This window comes from Neofelis nebulosa, chromosome 12 (genome assembly GCF_028018385.1).
Source record: "Neofelis nebulosa isolate mNeoNeb1 chromosome 12, mNeoNeb1.pri, whole genome shotgun sequence".
NCBI lineage: Eukaryota > Metazoa > Chordata > Mammalia > Carnivora > Felidae > Neofelis > Neofelis nebulosa.
The window spans coordinates 52,088,898-52,108,917 of record NC_080793.1 but is presented as its reverse complement, the minus strand read 5'-3'; the positions used below and the strand labels follow the sequence as shown (position 1 = coordinate 52,108,917).

The following is a 20,020-nucleotide window of genomic DNA, read 5'->3' as shown; positions in this document are numbered from 1 at the left end:
CATAAATGTGCTTTGGAGGACTGGCTCTGGAGCGCCAGGTTTTCAGGAAGAAATGAACCTGGGTCCCAATGGCAAAGAACTCCAAGGGGGCACAAAGTTTGTTTTCTGTTACAGAGAAAGCCTGACAGCCTCAAGTCTAATTCATAAGAACACGGCCCACACTGGACAAGGGAGAGCTCTGGCTTGCCTCAGAAAACCACTGACACAAGAAGACAAGCGAAGTCACATTCACGGAACCCATTTTCTTGGGGTCCTTATGGGTAATGCTGGTTCTTGGTAGACTGCGTCCCAACCCAGCTGTCGTGGGTCCCCGCCGCTCTCGAGCAAGGTCCTCTTTCCCCAGTCTCAGGTTGCAAAACAGTAACTCCTTGGGATAATCTCTTCGTACCCAGAGGATGGGTCTCCGCGGACAACAAACCGTTACGTTCAGATCTGCGCACTGTGTGGGGTAGAGTTCCTTAATCACCGCCCCTCTTCCCGTGTCCCTGGAGGGCCTTGCGAGGTTCCCAGAGCGGCTGCGGCGCGCCAAGTCCCAGGGAAAGAGCGCAGGGAACGGCCCTGAGGACTCGTTCCGGGGAAAGCGACAGAGTCCAGGGAGAGCCTTTCCTTCTCATCCCGAATTCTCCCAGGGCAGGCAGGGTCGAATTCCAAACGCGTCCTAGGTGTGCAGTGCGAGACCCTCCCTTTAAAAAAGAATAAATAAATAGAAGCCAGCTCTTAGCCCTGCTCCGGTTTCCCGAAAGGCGCACCGCAGTCGCTGCCGGGGCGGCTGGGTGTCTGCGCTCCCCGCCTTTGCTGGGCTGACACAGGAGGGGAGGAGCAGGAGCCGGAGGGGGTGCTGGGGTGGGGGGGAGTTGGAGCGCGAACCATCCCGAGCCAAGACAAGCAGCACATTCACAAATAACGCCCCCACCCCCAGCGCACGCGCTCCCATTCAAAGCAGCCCGGCTCCGCAGCCGCAGGGCGGCTCAGAGGACGCGCGGCAGAGCCCGGCGCAGCCCTGCCCCGCAGGCGCACGCTTCAGTCCGCCTGCGGGCTGCTGCGGCCGCGGCAGAGCCCTGCAGACAGCGCGGGAGGCGGCTACCGCTTCTAGGGAGGGGTCTCGCCCGGAACCCCCTCCCTCCCCGCGGGGGGACCATGGCAAGGCTGGCTGCGCCCTGGCGCACGAGGCTCCTGGTTCGCATCTTTGGCGGCACCTGGTGCCTGCTCTACGTCGCCGGACAGGTGAGGCGGTCTGCGCGTCTGGCGTCGCTCCCCCCCTCCTAGGACTTCTCTTCTAGTCGGCGAGAGCGGGGAGCGCTTCAGCCTGGGGCCTGTCCTGGGGCTGCGCTGCCACCCCAGCGAGGACAGGTGGCACGGGGTTGGGGCTAAGGCGGCCCCGCGTGGCGAGCTCAGGGCTGCCGGGGTCAAATTCTGCGCTGAGCCTCAGCCTACCCTCCTGGGGCCGGTCCCGGCGTCCCGCCCGCGCCAGGGTCGGGCCTCCAGCTGGGGAGAGTCGCGGGGAGGAGACGGCGCCAGAGCCCGGGTGCGGCCCACTTTCAGGGAGTCCGCGACCCCGCACCTCTTCCGGGCCCGTCCTCGGCGGAGACCTTTCTTCCTGGCGGCGGCTCCGGCGGCGAGGGGAAGGCTTGCGGGTTGAGACACTCCTCCTCACTTCCGTCCTTTCCGGGACCCAGGGAAGTTCTGACATCCTTGTCCTGGGGCCACCTGCGTCCGAGTGTCGGGGGCGGAGCGTTGTAAGGTGTGCAGATACAGGACCGGGGGGCTCCTGGAACCTCTGCGGTGGAGAAAAGGTGGTTCTGGACGGCGCACTGGGACTCGTCCTCACCACGCCCCCTCAGAATGCTCCTAGGGTGTTTTTTTTTTTTTTTTTCTTGAGCTGGAAGGGTGCAGGAAATGGAGCGTTCTCCTGAGTGGGCGTCTCAGGTCCCGCGGCAGAGCAGAAGAGCCCTGGGGGAGTGTTGAATTCACTGTCTGCTTGGTTGTGGTTTCTTACTGCAAGACCCTGGATGGAGATGCTTAGGGAAGCGGGCAGGGGCTAGTCGAATCTATGATGCTCGTGGTGTCTTTGCCTTTAACGCTTTCCAGAGTCAGGTAACTTTTGATTAAAACTCACGGTTTAGGCAGTTTGTGCATAATGTAGCCTACATAGATTCGCTTTTCACGGGATTACTTGGGTAATTCTGGGAAAATGCCCAAATACTCTTGGCCGGAATTATCGCCAGATAGCCTCCCTTTCCTCTGTTTTGCTTATGGAAGACTTGTCCAAATCGGGGGATTTCCTTCTCTCGCTTTTACTTAACGTTTTGAAACTTGTTTTCAGGTCTCTATTTTTGTGCCCGTTTTGCGTGCAGCGGTGCGCTTTTAGAGGCTGAGCAAGGCCCCAGAACGGTGGTGAGGAAGGGCCCAGAGCCGGCTAGAACCTGAGGAACAGGGTACACTCTAATAAGAGGTAGAAGTTTTCAACAAGAAACACCTGCTCAGATTGGCGGATGAAAAACTATTGCAAAAGATCGTCTTAATTATTAGCAAGTTTCATTCCCAGTATGCTTTGCTTCATGGCAAAGCTTCTCAGAGGTGGCTGCACGTCAGGATTGCCCAAGGGAGCTCTTGAAACTCCTGGTGCTAGGGCCACACCCCAGCTGGATTGCATCAGAATCCTTTGGGGCAGGAGGTGTGAAGCCCCAGCATCAGAATTTATAAAGCTCCCAGGTGATACCATGGTGCAGCTGGGTTGAAAACTCCTGTGTAAAAATGACCTGCCTTCCAGTGACCTGTTCTTAAAGAATCAGGACGTCAAAAGGAAATTCAAAGGAGTAAAGAACAGTCAAGGGCCTACGAGACAGCCTACGGAGAGAGTCTTAACTTATAACATCCAGTCCTGGCTGCTTCCCTGTGTCATTTCCTCATCTGCAAAATGAGGGTGTTGGTCTATGTTCCCCAAGGTACTACCAGCTTCAGCAACACCAGGCAGGTTGACACGTAAGCCAAATCAAGACAGAATGCCTTCTGTCTTATTTCTAAATAATGGCAGGGGCAGGAATTCTTCCTTTCCTTGAGCTTTTGGTAAAGTATCTGATAATATATGAACCAAGCAAAGATGTAATGAAGATGCTAAGATGCACACTGTAGGATTTGGGGGGCGGGGGGGGGGGGGGAGGGGGGCGGGGGGGGGAGGGGGGCGGGGGGGAGGGGGGTGGGGGGGAGGGGGGCGGGGCTCACATATGTGTGTGTGTTCTACTTCTTCATTCAGTGCCCGGTGATATTCAGGACAAACTGATTTCTCCTAGCATTTTGTACCTGTTCTTCCTTGCTCTGCTTCTCAACCTACTTTCTTCTGGATAAAGATGATAAAAGCAGATTTGCGCCTTTTGTGTTGGAAGTGGTTTGTTGTTTAATTCCAAGTGAGTTTTTCTTGTTCCATTCGGCAGGGCTGCTCTCCACATGTGAGAAGCCTGACTAAACTTGTCAGAGAAGGGAGAGAAAAGAGTTTAAAGTGGTAGCTGGATTCCGTATCCTGGTGGAATGGAATATGCTTTAGGGTTAACTTAGGTGACAGGAGCAGTTCATTTTGCAACATCCCTTAAGCTCCTCACTTAAACACAAGGGCATTATATCTAATCAGTGAATTAAGACCAGAAACTTGAGGTTATTTAATACCAAGAAGTCATTCTATAAACCACAGCCAGTGCCAAATGATTTGAATATTGTTTGGAATGTATACATTTGTTAAACTGTTATTAAATCAAAGCCCTCAGTACATGAAAGCATCACTATCAGAGTTATCAGACCTCTTTGAGTATCTTATAGCCCTCTAGAAGGAGGATCTGTGTTCAAGAGCTTCTGGCTTCCTAAACTGAATTACACCTGAGCCATATTTTCCAAAAGTCTAAAGAACAATCTGAATGCAAATCAGATTATTTGAAACACCAGCATTTCTCCTTTTTCCTCACTGAATTTCTCCTTTCAGGGGTTATTTCCCTTTGCTTCTGTTCTGACCAAATTACTCTCCTAACTTGTAAGTTTCTTTTCTTTTCCTGTGCTTTTGGAAGGTAGCTCACTCTGGGCTCTTGTCAAACAGATTATTTTACTGATATCAATTTCATTTCATCAGCTGAACCGAAATTCATCCCATTGCCTAAATTTCTCCCAGGTAGGGAAGTAGATAATTAATGGTTGACACCCGTAGGGGTTATCAACTACTTAGTGATTTCTACCACCCATCTGTAGCAATCCACTGTAAAAATAAACAAAGTTGTTGGAGAGGGTTATGGCTTGCTCAGCATAAATCCATTACTGTTGCTTACAAATGTCGCTGAGTGGCAATCCATGTTCTTTTGGTGGTTTATCAGTGATAGCGTCATGTGAATATTAAAACGGAATATATTCATTTACTGTGAGATTCTAAACTGCATCCTTGTTAGGAATTTAGTAATGAATAGTTCCAGGAAGGCTGGAAAGAATTTGTGCCTTTATAGGTGCCTGTTTTTCAACTAAAGACCTTAAAGAAAATACTTTCTCTTTTGTTATCCTCTTGTATGTTCTTGCTCTTGTTTTATTTTTTATTTTCATTTTTACCATGATGATTCTGCATGGTTAAAAAAATGACTAAGGGTTTTAAGAAAACATGGCAAATTCTTGTTCTGCTCTTTCTCCTAATGTCAGATCTCATGGCCCCAAAGCAGCTTTTTTTTTGTTTGTTTTGTACTATTTTGAGTTATAACTGACATTCAATAAACTGCACATACAGAAAGTATGCAATTTTAAGTTTTGACATATGTATACACCCATGACACCATCACCCCGGTGTCCTTATGACCTTAGGAATCCCTCCCTGCCATCCTTCCTCGAACCCAACATCACCAGGCAAAATGCGATCTGCTTTGTGTTAATATAGATTAATTTGTATTTTCTGGAATTTTGTGCAAATGTAATCTTAATAATAGGTACCCTTCTCCCTTACTTTTTTTGATCTGGCTTTTTTTTCCGCTCAGCCTAATTATTTTGAAATTATCCATGCTGTAACACATATCAACAATTTGTTCCAGAGTAGTAGTATGTTGTATGCATATATCACATTTCATTGTCCATCAGCTTACATCTACAGTTGGACAATGTTTCCAGTTTTTGGCTGTGTGGTTTCATCTGTCCTAGGTAAATACCTAAAGATGGAATGGCTGAATCATTGGTAGGTATGTTTAAATTTTTAAGAAAATGTCAGTTTTGCAGACGGTTGTACCATTTTATGTTCTTACTAGCAGCATGTATGAATTCCAGTTTCTCTGCATCCTTGACAACATGTGGTTAGGTCAGTCTTTTATTTCAGTCATGCTAGTAGGTATAGTAGGAGCTCGGGTTTTAATTTGCAGTTCCCTAATGAAAAATGATGATGAGTATTTTTTCATGGGTTCATTTAAAATCCAAATATTTTCTTTGGCAAAATGTCTGTTCAAACATTTTGCCCATTTCTTAATGTGTTGTTTTCTTACTGAATTTTGAGAATTGTTCTTTGTCAGATGTATCATTTGCAAATATTTTTTCCCAAGCTATGGTTTGTCTTTTCATTTTCTTGACAGTGTTTTTTGAAGGGCAGAAGTTTTAATTTTGGTGAAACTGAAATTATTGCATTGTTCATTGGTAGATTGTGTGTTTGCTCTTGTTTTAAAGAAATATTTGCCTAACTCAGTATCACAGAGGTTTTCTACTGGAAGTTCTGTGATTTACGTTTTACATTAGGTCTGTGTTCCACTTTGAGTTGTTGTATGTGGTACAAGATCATTTTTTCCTTTTGCCTATGGATAGATATGTCATCGTTCTAGCATGATTTTTTCAAAAGACTTTCCTTTCTCCACTGAATTGTCTTTGCAATTCTGTGGAACATCAGTTGTCCATACATGAATAGGTCTATCTTCTGGATTCTCTATTCCGGAGAACTGTATGTTTCTTGTTATGCCAGTGCCACACTATCCTTAGTACTGTAGCTTTACAGTTGGTCTTGAACTCAGAAAGTGTGATTCTTCTAACTTTGTCCTTCATTCTCAAGTGTGTTGCCTTGGCTACGCCCATATGCATTTTAGAATCAATTTGCCAATTAAAAAATGCATCCAGGGATTTGACTTGGGGTGTTCTAAGCTATCGATCTATTTTCAGAGAATTAGCCTGTTAACAATATTGAATTTTATGATCCCTCTCTATCTATTTAGGTCTTTAATTTCTCTCAGCAATATCTGGTAGTTTTCTGTGTACAGGTCTTGGATATTTTTATCAGATTATACTAAATAGTTCACATTTTTGGTGCTCTTTTAAGAGGCACTGTTTTTTAAAAATTGCACGTGATAATTCTTTGTAAGAATATGAAAATAATTGAATTTTGCATATTCTGCAACATTAGTAAAGTGGCTTGTTACGGTAGCTTTTTGTTATATCCCATCAGGTTTTTTTTTACACATATGATCATGTCATGAAAATGAAGACTGTTCTTCCTTACCTATCTGGATATTTTAAATTTCTTATTTAATAACACTGATTAAAATACTGATTGCCTTTGCCTTATCTTGGGGAAAAATAATTCAATGTTTTACCATTAATTATGATGTTAGGTGTAAGTTTTTTTGTAGATGCTCTTATCAGATTGAGGAAGTTATTTAAAAAAAATCTTTTTTAATGTTTATTCATTTTTGAGAGAGAGATAGAGCATGAGCAAGGGAGGGGCAGAGAGAGAGAGGGAGACACAGAATCTAAAGCAGGCTCCAGGCTCCCAGCTGTCAGCACAGAGCCCGACGAGGGGCTCATACCTGTGAACTGTGAGATCATGACCTGAGCCAAAGTCGGACTCTTAATCCACTGAGCCACCCAGGTGCCCCAAGGAAGTTCTTTTTATTCTTCCTTTGTTGAGAGTTTTTATTAGAAATTAATGATAGATTTTGTCAAATGCTTTTTCTTCATCTATTTAGCACATGAATTTTCCTTTCTTGTTTGTTAATATGATAAATTATACTGATTTTTAAAATGTTAACCACCTTGCATTCCTGGGGTAAACTCACTAGGTGACTAATACATTATACTTTTTAAAAATATTGTTAGATTCAGTTTATGAAATTTTGATTCAAATTTTTGCATCTATGTCCATGAAAGATAATGGTCTGTAGTTTTCTTGTGATGTCTTGTGATGTGTTTTTAGTATTAGTGTAATGCTGGCCTTATAGAATAAGTTGGGAAATATTCCTTCTTTTTTAATTTTCTGGAAGAGTTTGTGTCTGATTTCTTCATTACATGTTTTGTAGAATTCACCAGTGAAGCATCTGGACTTGGACTTGTCTTAGTTTAAAGATTAACTGCAAATTTAATTTCTTGAATAGATATAGGGTTCTTCAGGTAATCTATTTTGTCTTGAGTTAGCTTCGGTAATTTGTGTTTTTTCATGCATTTCATCTAAGTTGTTGGTTTTTGCCATAAAGTAGTTCATAATGCTCCCATATTATTATTTTTAAAATATTATTAGAACATGGAGTTTTATCACCTGTATTGGTCCTGATAATGGTGATTTGTTTATTCTTTCTTTTTTTCCTGATCAATCTGCTTAGTGGCTTATTAATTATATAGATGTTCTCAAAGAACCAGTTTTTAGTTTTATGGACGTTCTTGTTTTCTATTATATTCCTTTCTTCTCTCATCTTTATTATATTCTTTATTCTATTTTGTATTTCATTTGGTCTTATTTTTCTAGTTTCTTAAGGTGGATGCTAAGGTTATTGATAGACTTTTTATGTTTTCAACTAGAGGTGTTTAATGATCTAAATTTTTCCTCAGTAATGTTTTTTTTAAATTTTATGTTTTTTTATTTTTGAAAGAGAGAGACAGAGATGAGTGGGAGAGGGGCAGAGAGAGAGGGAGACACAGAATCTGAAGCAGGCTCCAGGCTCTGAGCTGTCAGCACAGAGCCTGATGTGGGGCTCAGACTCACAAACTGTGAGATCATGACCTGAGATGAAGTCAAGAGTTAGATGATTACCTGATGAGCCACCTAGGTGCCCAGCATGTCATTTATTTATAGCTAAAAAATTCTGTTGTACAGATATACCATATTTTTTTTATCCATTTGTCTGTGGACAGACATGTGGGTTGTTTTTACCTTTTGGCTGTTATAGTAATGCTGCTACGAACATACATGTGCAAGTTTTTGTGTGGATATGTTTTCATTTCTCTTAGGAAAATATTTTAGGTCTTGTAGGCACACAATCTCTGTTATAACTACTCAACTCTGCCACTGTCGCATGAAAGCAGTAATAGACAATATATAAATGAATGAACCTGTTTGTGTTCCAATAAACTATTTACCAAAACAGACAGTGGGCCAGATTTGGAACAGGGGCCATAGTTTGCTAGTCACTGAGCCAAAATTTCATGATGATGTGCTTCAGTGTGGACTATTTAAATTCACTGTGCCAGGTTTTCCACAGAACTTGAATAGATCAATGTCCTTCCCTTTGGGGAATATTAATTTTCATATTTCATTGATAATTTCCTTGCTGGTACCTATGTGTTTGCTTTTTGTGAAACTCCTGTTAGTTATTAAACCTCCTGATTCAACCATCCTTCTTTTCAAATCTTTTGTCTTTATTATCTTTTTTTATATTTGCAAAAGAGTTTCTCAATTTTCTTTTTCTTTAAAGTTATTTACTTAATTTGAGAGAAAGAGAGCACGCACATGAGTGGGGAAGGGGCAGGGAGGGAGGGAGGGAAGGAGAGAGAGAGAGAGAGAGAGAGAGAGAGAGAGATGGAGAGATGGAGAGGGAATCCCAAGCAGGCTCCATGCTATCAGTGCAGAGCCTGATGCAGGACTTGATCTCACAAACTGTGAGATCATGGCCCGAGTCAAATCAAGAGTCACACGGCCACCTAGATGCCCCTCAATTTTGTTTTTCTTTTTTTTTTTTTTTAAATTTTTTTTTTTTCAACGTTTTTTATTTATTTTTGGGACAGAGAGAGACAGAGCATGAACGGGGGAGGGGCAGAGAGAGAGGGAGACACAGAATCGGAAACAGGCTCCAGGCTCCGAGCCATCAGCCCAGAGCCTGACGCGGGGCTCGAACTCACGGACCGCGAGATCGTGACCTGGCTGAAGTCGGACGCTTAACCGACTGCGCCACCCAGGCGCCCCCTCAATTTTGTTTTTCAACGTTTTTTTAAATTTATTTTTGGGACAGACAGAGACAGAGCATGAACGGGGGAGGGGCAGAGAGAGAGGGAGACACAGAATCGGAAACAGGCTCCAGGCTCCGAGCCATCAGCCCAGAGCCTGACGCGGGGCTCGAACTCACGGATCGCGAGATCGTGACCTGGCTGAAGTCGGTCGCTTAACCGACTGCGCCACCCAGGCGCCCCTCAATTTTGTTTTTCAATAGAGATGTCTTTAGGTAAGGTTTTAACTGGTATTTGGAGTTGTAGCCAAAGCGTCACCCCCCAGCTTTTTGCAGCACCAGATGCCTCCAAGTCGTATGCCTTTCTAGAGTTTTACAGGCCAAATGGTATTGCTTTTCATCACTGTATCTCTTTGCAAGCACAATTCTGTTAAGTCAGTAACAATTCTTCCACTAGTTTTCCATATTCCAAAAATTTATTGGCATCTTTTGTCTGCTGTTGCCTCCTTTCCAGTTCTCTTGTCATCTTTATTTATTTATTGTTATTTTCGCGGACATTTGGGAGGGAATAGAGAAAAAATGGTGTTCAATCTACCATGTTTAACTGAAAGTTAGCACTATTTTTCCTCTTTCGTTATTTCTGTTTTCCTGTCCTGATTCATCTCCAAATACCACTAAAGCGCATTCTGGTTATTGTACACACTTTTTAGAGACTCCTACATTTTCCCAGTGAAAGTAAAACTTTGGTCAGTATTACAAGACAGTGGACTTGAGGTCCAAAGATCCAGGTTCTAGTTCTGGATTTATTGAGTGTCTGTGCAACTAGGACTCAGACTTTTTCAGGGAAGGAAATTTAGTACTTACTGACTGCCTGCCGGTTGCCAAACATGATAAGAGGTATTCTCTCCATTCCAATGTTGATGTGTTAGTGTTTACTCTTTCAATTAAATGCGTACTTAGGACCCATTGTCTGCTTCAGTATACGTGGTTCAACCTATTTGCTCACAGACACAGCACAGAAAGATTTTATTGTTCTACAAATTTTGATGTTTGGAGACCGTTTTATGAGAAAACATGGAGCTAACATGATGTAAAGATCTGACCTTGAAATATCACATGTGGTATTAACATTTGTTGTCCAAGGTGTGATTGGATTCAGGCTCTTTTGTGGTGGAGGATGGAGATGAGGTGAAGCGAATAGGGAAGTAGTGCTGAATAGTTAGCAATACCGTTATCAGTTTTAATATTTTATTTTACACTGGGATGAACTCTAGAGCATTATGCATTTTGGAGTGGATGGAACTGGTGGTGGTTCCATAACCACCACCAAAAACATACTTGGTTTTCAGCTCTGCTCATGGCTGTGGGGTTATGTAGCCAGAAGAAGACTTAGAGATTCTTTAGTATTATGGGTCACAAACTTCATTGCACATGAGTCGGTTTGGCTGTACCATGGATTTCCAAAGACCACCAAAGACTAGGACCATGCAGCTAAAAGCCAAGAAGCTCTAAAATGCAGATTCCTGGGTCTCACTCTCAGATCCTCACTCAATAGGAAAGGTGGGTCCTAGGAATCTGCATTGAGAGACCCCAGTCTCCCCCCGTCCCCCACCTCCATCCCCAGACTCACAGAGGATTCAGATACAGTTGGACCGAACTATGGGTTCGATCTGGGAAACATTGATCTGACCTTTATTCTTTACAGATGAGAGTAATAAGGTCTTAGGAAGTCAAGCGACATGTCCCAGTTTGTTAACAGGAGAAGTGGGAGTGGACCACACGTCTCATAACTCTGTCCGATGATTTTTCCCACCAGAGCATACACTGTTATTTTAGCGTCTAGTTACATCATGAACTAAAGATATGAACCACCAGCTTAAAGTGTCTTTATTTGTAGTAACCTCAGTTTTTTATAAATGGTTTTCAGATGTTTGGGAATAGCTTCAGGTCTCAGTCGCTCTGCCTACAGCTGAGGAGTGATGGGGAGTGGGGGTGGAGGGAAACCCTTTGTCCTTACCTTTCAAATAACCTGCTGGAAAACAGGCTCCTGTGTATTTTCTCCTCGAGTCATCATGCCCCTGGAAGATTAACAGATACTTATTTAGAAAATCGTCCACAGCATCCAGGAAATTGACACTTGATGAAAGGAAGAGTACGTGCTGTTGAATACCTTCTCTACCCAAGTGTGATGTAGCAACTGTTGCTACGTTCGTGGAGGAAAGGAAGGAAATGTTTCATGTGCCTATTATTTAGGATGTTCTCCCCATCTCTATCGCAAACCAGCCAAACAAAATACACACACGCTCTCCACTGAGTCATGCATAGTCTATGATGTAGTATTATGTGTGGAAAAGAAGTTTTCTTCACTGCTAATAGTCATTGTGACACGTCTTGTGTATTTTATGAAGAGTGCTAATTGTGTATTTTCTTTCAGAAATCGGTGGCGGAGAAATAGTTTTTTTTTTTTTTTTTTATTAAAAGTATTTGTTGATATAATCTGAAATTCAAATTCTCCTATTCTGTTGTTCCTTATAAAAACTCTTTATTAGGGGCGCCTGGGTGGCGCAGTCGGTTAAGCGTCCGACTTCAGCCAGGTCACGATCTCGCGGTCTGTGAGTTCGAGCCCCGCATCAGGCTCTGGGCTGATGGCTCGGAGCCTGGAGCCTGTTTCCGATTCTGTGTCTCCCTCTCTCTCTGCCCCTCCCCCGTTCATGCTCTGTCTCTCTCTGTCCCAAAAATAAATAAAAAACGTTGAAAAAAAATTAAAAAAAAAAAACACAACTCTTTATTAGTCCAGATGGGCTAGATTATGCTGTGGTAACAACCAACCACCACGTCATAGTGACTTAACGCAAGAAAGGTGTATGTCCCCATCGGGCCACGTGTTCAGTGTGGATCATGAGGAGAGCTTGGCTCACTGTGCACACTCAGGAATCCACACTGACGGTGGCTCCACCCCAACCTGCATGCTTCCCTGGCGGACAAGAAAGGAGAATGGTTCTCTGCTTTCCTCTGGCAATGAAACGCTTCTGCCCAGAGTTGACAGATCTCACTTCTGCTCAGGTTTTTGTGGCCACATGAAATTCAAGATGGTTGAAAAGGTAATGTTGTCATGAACCCAGACTTTGGGACTTCCTAGATGCCTAGATGTTTGTTTTCTGACTGTGTGTGTGTATGTGAACAGAGGTTCTCTGCAATTACTGTAAAAACACTTAAAACCGTGTTATTCGTTAAAATTTAAAAAAGTTAGAGGTGTAAAATGCATGTAACAAATTTATCATCTTAACCATTTTTAAGTGTATGGTTCAGTAGTGTTAAATGCATTCACGTTGTTCTGCAGCCAGTCTCCAGAACTCTTCCTCTTGCAAAACAAACTCTATACCCGTTTTATAACAGCTCCATTCCCCCTGCCCCCCGACTGCAACCATTCTACCTTCTGTCTCTGAATTCGAATGTATACAAACGGGATCATAACAGTATTTCTGTTTTTGTGATTGGCTTATGTATTTTAGCATGATGTCCTCAAGGCTCATATATGTTGTGGCATGTGTCAGAATATCTTTTTTAAGAGTGAATAATGTGGCATTTTATGAATGTAGCACATTCTGTTTATCCATTCATCTATCAGTGGACACCTGGGTGGCTTCCACATTTGGCCATTGTAAGTAGTGTCACTATGAACATTGGTGTTCCATTTCATTTTATGTGTACTTATTTTTCTGTGTAAAAGAGAAGCAACATCTTCAGACCTCTAGTTTGCTTTTCAGACCCAGGAAACCGTTATTTAAATTTAGACTAATAATCTCACTTTGAGAATCTTCTGCCAGGGGTTACAACAAAAGCTGAGCAGAACTTCGACTACCCCCTATATGTTTGACTAAATCAAGAAAGCTAATGGATTCATTTGTTTTTAGTCCTGTATGTAACCTGCAAATCTTGACGGTTTTCAAGATAGGTGACAGCATGTGGTAGGACATTATTTTTCTGCTAAAAATCTAGGAGCATGGCAAAAAATTACATTATCTTCCTTTTTGTACGTCTGACTCAAATACTATATGGAGGGTGGTCTGATATGAATCAATGTGTAAAATGTGGCCACACAAGCTAATTGCATGTATAGCATAGATGCATGGAGGGGCAGGGTAGACTTTTGGGTACAGTGCTGCAAGAAAAAGCAGAACAGGATATAAACTTTGCTACGTGCTAATTGCATGATTCTGAACACACTAGTTACAGAACCTTTCTGAGTTTCATGTTCTTTTTAATCTCTACAAGGAAGAGTTTAAATTACATGATCTTAGTGGGTTAATATCAGTTAACCATAACTTCTAAAATGAATGGGATTTTCTAAACTTTTCTAGTATGAACTTTTTAGTACAAAAATATTAACTCTGATAGAATTTTTAGCAATGAACATCAGGTCGTGGCACTTCCTTGCTTAACACCTAAACTGGATTACTGTTGGCTTTAGGCAGTGTTTCTGAGACTGTTTATCATTATTGCCTCCCTTTTTAGACATTTTAAGATACTTCCTCTTAATCCGCCCCTACCCCCATGAAATTTTAATGCCATAAATAAACATATCAGTTTACATGTGCTGTGGCCCTTTGAAGGGACTCCTTGCGTTATCCTTAAACCATTGATATCAGGAGGGAACCTCTTCTCTCCCATTCCCATAACCCAACTTTTCACCCACTTTTGGGGGCATTATCACCCCCAAGTAGGCTTTAGACTAAGATTGAAAATCTTTACTATTCTTCAACGCCTAGCATGATTCGTCCTGTGCATAGACATAGCATTTTATAGCGTTTCTCCCCTCTCCCTCCCCTCCCATCCCATCCCATCCCCCTCCCATCCCCCTCCCATCTCCTTGCTTCCTACTCTCCAGACAGGCCAATGGCCTCCTTTCAGTTCCACAAGGGCATCAAGCTTGTTGCTACTTTGGGGTCTTTGCACGATTCTCTTTGCTGGAGGGCTCGCTCTTTATTTTTAATTTTTTAAGTGTATTTATTTTGAGAGAGAGAACAAGCACGTGCAAGTGGGGGAGGGGCAGATACAGAGGGAGAGGGTGAGAATCCCAAGCAGGCTCTGCCTCACCAGTGCAGAGACTGATGTGGGCTCCAACTCGCCAACTATGAGATCATGACCTGATCTGAAGTCAGAGGCTTAACTGACTGAGCTAGCCAGGTGCCCCTCTTTATTTTTAATTAATCAGTTGAAACTCATCCATCTGTTCTCCAGCTTAAATATCTCTTCCCCAGAAGAACCTGGCCCTCTGCTCCCCTTGCCCATTAGGTCTCTTCTGTGACTCTCCCAGTGCTCTGTTTGCTTCAAGCACTTGCAGTTTTGTAATGAGGCACTTGTATATTTCTTCTATGTCTGCCATCTTGGTTCATTGTAGGCTTGAGGCCAGAGACTGACCGATTTCCCTCCGTGTATGTCACATCTAACTCAGTGCCTGGAATTGTTGGAAATGGTCAGTGAAGTGTTTTTGAAGGAAATACACAGCAAGGAAAAACCTCTGAACTTGGAGTTGCTTTTTACATGAATGTATACCCTCCTGTTAAATGTTCTTGCCAAAATGAAAAACAAAATGAATGTATATCTTGTTCGCCACAGCAGTGCCTACATATATGTATTAGTTAAGGAAGCATTAGCTGCTGTAACAGTAAAATCCTGAAATCTCAGTGGACAAATAGGGTTTTTGTTGTTGTTCACATAAAGTCCAACTGGCAGGGCTGAAAGGGGTCTGGGGGTGTCTCGAGCATTCAGGGACCGGTGTGATGCAGGCTGCGGTGTCTTTAACACGCGGCTTCTGAGGTCACCCTGGTGCCTGTGTCTAGGTGACAGAGGGGGAAGAGAATGTTGAGAGCTGCATGGGAAGTTTTCTTGGGGTAATCTTGGGAGTGGAATGTATCACTTCTGCCCACGTCCATTTTTTGCGTTCCTCACGAGATTCAAATCTCCACTAGTGTCCCAATCCCTATTATCCCACCAAAGAATCCAGTCAGTCACATGGCTCCCCCCTCCCGCCCCCCCCCCCCCCCCACCAGCCGGGGAGTCTAAGGAGACAGCTGTGAAATCAGGAGGTAACACAAGCTGGCCTTTGCCACAGTGTGCTTGGAAAGTCACACATCTATGTGCAAGTGTGTAGTTGATGTCTAGATGTATGTGGATTTACAAATCACTGTCAGTAACTTAGGGGCCTTTGGGTCCAAGACCCAGAGAATGGGAACCACTAAAAATAGGAGTATGTAAGTTTTATTTTAGGAGAGATTTTTGCTCCAGCATTTTCAAAATTATAAGGTGAGATATGATGGACCAGGGGTGGGGAAGGGGAAAGAGCTTGGGTTTAGAAATGCACTGTATACATTCAACTGAACAAAATCGGTTGCCTTATAACAACTACCCTTCCCAGGCTCTCTTGCACAGCTATGTTCCTGATGGTGCAGATTAGCATCTTGTCAGCTGAACGTAAGCCCAGGTGGGGTTCTAGCTGGCTGCTGGCAGCATTGTCCTAAATAAAATGGAGCCTTTTTACTACTGGACTGTTTTCAGTTCCTCAATCACCTGATAAGTCCTATTCTTTTGATGAACTACAAATAAAAACGAGTTCTCCATTCCAGGGCGCTGTTCATCAAGTAGTGTCTGTTTAAAGAAAAAAAAGGCATATTGCATGTCTGGTTCATCATACTATAAGGCAATTGTAATTGATCTAGGAAATCATGATACTGTACTTTTATCTGGGCCAAAGCTTACCTGGCCATTCTACAGGGTCTCCATTCTTCCTCATGCCATGCAGTGGGGGGTGGAAATATGAGCCTGGGCTTTTCTTTTGTAAGCCTCTCTGAATTCCTGTTCTTGGCAGATAGAAGGAAAAGAAAAGGAAAAAAAGAAAAGAGAAAGAATTCAGAGCTTGGTTGGTTAGGTGGGCTGCTTTATTACTTCCATTTGGCTATATTGTGGAGTTTGAGACTTGCTCTTTTCTTTCCCTTCCGTTCTCCATCTAACTCCATAATCTAGCTCCTCCTTTAGAGAAGCTGGGAGGAAAAGCTGCATTTGGAGACCAACTAAAACCTCCAAAGAGAAGAATGTTTATGTTTTAAATTCTAAAATTTCAAACAAGTTATTTGGCAAGCTAGATGTTTTTCAGCAAGTGTAAACATTTTCCACCTCTTGCTTCTTCCAGTTCTTTGGTCTTTCCGTTTGCATCTGGTGCAGGTTCAGATCAGCGTTTTCCTGCTTTCTATGCTTCTGATACAGCTGGAAAGTGTTTGATCGACATGATCGGAAAACTGGGGCTGTTGTGAACATTACCCCTGAAGCAGGCTGGTGAGGTCCCACTGGCATCTTTCTTGGTGCATTCGTGGGATTAATAAAGAAGTTTATGCTGAAGTTCCAGCCAGGACAAGAGCTGGAGAAGGGACCTTCCGAATCCAAGGTTTCACAGCTTGGTAAAACTTCACAGTGGTGCTGACATGTAACAAGCTGGTAGATACTCATCTTCTCCTGGGTATTACCCCAGATGGTCTTACTTAGATCAAGACAGCCATGTAGAAGCTGGGCGGACATGGCTCTGTGGGACTCCTACAAGAGCAAGAGGATTTGAGTTACATTTCATTTGAATGAAAACTTGTGAAGTGCTTGCAGTGTGCCTGTGTTTGGGAACATGCCTTTCCCTGCTGGCTTTTGTTCTAGGTCATCCCGCGAGTGGATGACTGTTCAGAGGAATTGCTTATTGAGTGGGAACTCGGGGGCCTGTCAGCCAACCATGAGCTCAAGCAGTTCTTCCCTGCAGCTGGAGCTGATTATGTCTTTAGCTGCCACTGTTAATGAGGCAAAAAGCATCTGCCGAGAGCTGGGCTGGCACTCCCAGGGCGGTCTGCCACTTTTCCATCAGTTGCGGCAAAGAGGGTCCAGGGTGTGGAACAGATAAACCTGAGTGTCGGGCCTGTGGTTCTTTGAAGCTGTTTCTGAGGGGGAAATAGAAAATGACTCAATTTGACATTCAGTGACTTGCCAGTTAACACTGTCTATGTCTTAAGTTTTTTGTGTGCTGGTCACTTTTGTTTGGGTGAGAAGGTCTTAGGGGTCCGCTTGGTTGAAGGTATGGAAGAGTTCTAGCTGTGAATTTTATTTTATTTTTTACTTTTATTAAAAAAATTTTTTTTAACGTTTATTTATTTTTGAGACAGAGAGAGACAGAGCATGAACGGGGGAGGGTCAGAGAGAGGGAGACACAGAATCTGAAACAAGCTCCAGGCTCTGAGCTGTCAGCACAGAGCCCGATGCGGGGCTCGAACTCACGGGCCTTTGAGCTGTGAGATCATGACCTGAGCCGAAGTCGGCCGCTTAACCGACTGAGCCACCCAGGGGCCCCTAGCTGTGAATTTTAAAGGCACCTCCTGTACAGGGCCATTAGTTTCTTGGGTGATTTCTGAGGCTGAGACTTTGGAACATATGACAGGAACCCCTGCCACTAAATATATTTCATTCATTTTGTAGGTCTGTTCTGTGTTGGGTGGGTTCTCTTTTGTGAAGGCTATCCCAGAAAATGTTTGCATTTTGAATCCAGTGATCTAACTAATCAGGTTATTATAATAGACGGTTTTCCATGTTTTTTGTTTTGTTTTGTTTTTAAACAAAGCACAAGCTTTTTGAAATTTATTCAGGAATCTGTAATCTGCATAACTTTCGTATTGTGACCTGATATATGATCTTCTTCCCACCCTTCAAGACACATTTCAAGAGTGGTTTGACTTCTTATTTTCTGGATTTGATTAGCTTTTTTCAGATCAAACTAGAGTTTTATTTGTTTGTTTTCATTTCCTTAAAGTTTACTTATTTATTTTGAAAGAGAGAGAACGAGCATGAATGGGGCAAGGGCAGAGAGAGAGGGAGAGAATCCCAAGCAGGCTCCACAGAGCCCAACGCAGGGCTGGATCCCAGGAACCGTGAGATCATGACCTGAGCTGAAATCAGGAGCCAGATGCTTAACCAACTAAGCCATCCAGGTGCCCCTCAATCTAGAGTGTTAAAACTTTGAAGAAAAGGGGCACCCGGGTGGCTCAGTCAGTTAAAGCGTCCGACTTCGGCTCAGGTCACAATCTCACAGTCCGTGAGTTCGAGCCCCGCGTCGGGCTCTGGGCTGATGGCTCAGGGCCTGGAGCCTGCTTCCGATTCTGTGTCTCCCTCTCTCTCTGCCCCTCCCCCGTTCATGCTCTGTCTCTCTCTGTCTCAAAAATAAATAAAAACGGTAAAAAAAATAAAATAAAAATAAAACCTTCAAGAAAAGAACTAAATCCAATGCATCTTGGACCTTCTCAAAGTGCCCAATCTAGCATCAAGCATAGCACACACTCCTTAGATAAAGTTGTAGGTGTTTTTTGGCTGTTCTAATAAATTACTGCAAACTAAGTTGCTTAAAAAAAAACAGAGACATTTATTCTCTCACAGTTCTGGAGGCAGGAACTCCAAAATCAAGGTGTCAGCAGGACATGTTCCCCCCAGAGGCATGGGGGGAGAGGCTCTTTCTTCCCTCTTCCAGGTTCTTCTGGTTACTGGCATTCCTTGGTATTCCTTGGCTTGTGACTCCATCACTCGAGTATCTGCCTCTGTCTTTATATCATCTGCTTTGCGTGTGTCAGACTTCTCTCTTCCTCTCTTTTGTGATGGCATACCTTTCTCATCTCAAAATCTTTAACTTAACTACATATCTGCAAAGACCCTTTTCCCAATCACTGGGCATGGCATAGCTTTGGGAGCCATTATCAGTCCACCACACCCATATATGGTTTCTGCATAATCTCCTGCCCAGTTATTCAATCTCCATCTAAAGCACTTAACCTCAAGGATATTTGCTTCTGTTTCATTTTTTATGAGCTGTTTGCTTCAAGTCATTTCTATTTTAATATCATCTTGTTCTGTATTCTTTTGTCTTTAAGATAGTATTTGCAGTGAAAATTGCTTTCCCTGCAGTAGGAATGGCTTTAGTCTTGATTGTGTCATTAATAGTGAGTCTTACAAGCTGTTTGGGACTGAGGACAAGGCATTGTAGCTATCACCATTGAAACTAATGAAAATCTGGGTGTGGTGTCCACAGCAGAGTTATTGTGCATTTGTTGGTTAGATGATATCAAAGTCTTGTTATTAACAATGAATTTAAATTTAATTTCCCAATAATCTCAGTGTCAAGCATTTTACTTTCTAAGCTTTACTCCCATCTTTTGAATTTGCTCCCTGTGGAATGAATGCCCAACCCCATAATTCTTCAACTATCCTGGGGCCTGCAAGCCCTTACTCCTACCACCTTTTCACTATACCTCACTTACCTTACTTTGCTCCTGGCCTTGGCCAATCATCATAACCACTCCCTCAGTCATCATAACCACTCCCTCAATTTTGTTCTCCTCTCTTCGATGCACTCGAAGAGATCTTCACCCAAGTTCGTTATACCTATGAAGCTGGGTGTGTTTGCTTCAAGTGACCAGCAATTACAGTACAGTCCCCTTGTCTGTCATTCCCTTAAGTGAACTTTTTTTTTTTTCCTGTTCAAACCTCTCACAATTTCCTCCTTGTCCTCATTCATTGCTTCTTTAATTGGGAAAACAGAAGCCACCAGAAGAAAACTTCCACATTTCCCCACCTACCTGCATCTAGTTCATATACTCTGCCTTCTTTCCAGTTATAATGGGTAAACCATCCATTCTCCTAACAATGGCCAGTCTTTCCACTTGGTGTCCCAGATCTCATCCCCGTTTCTCCAAGGATATTGCTCTAATTCTCCTCTTTTCTACATTCTATTTCTTTTGTTCCTTTTTTAAAATTTATGTACAAGACTTTTCCCTCCAACCCACAAACATCTCATTATTTCTGCCATA

At 43.2% G+C, this 20,020-nt stretch overlaps 1 protein-coding gene across 2 annotated transcripts in view; it reads left to right on the top strand.

Moving 5' to 3' along the window:
* Nucleotides 1-913: 913 nt before the first annotated feature.
* ADAMTSL1 (ADAMTS like 1) overlaps nt 914-20,020 on the top strand; it is an 877,457-nt gene continuing 858,350 nt past the window's right edge. Inside the window, exon 1 of one of the 2 annotated variants that reach the window (XM_058695258.1) lies at nt 914-1,224. In XM_058695258.1, the coding sequence (XP_058551241.1) occupies nt 1,138-1,224 (87 nt within the window). In that variant the 5' untranslated portion in view covers nt 914-1,137. The remainder of the gene's footprint in view (nt 1,225-20,020) is intronic. The other variant, XM_058695257.1, reaches the window with a different exon arrangement.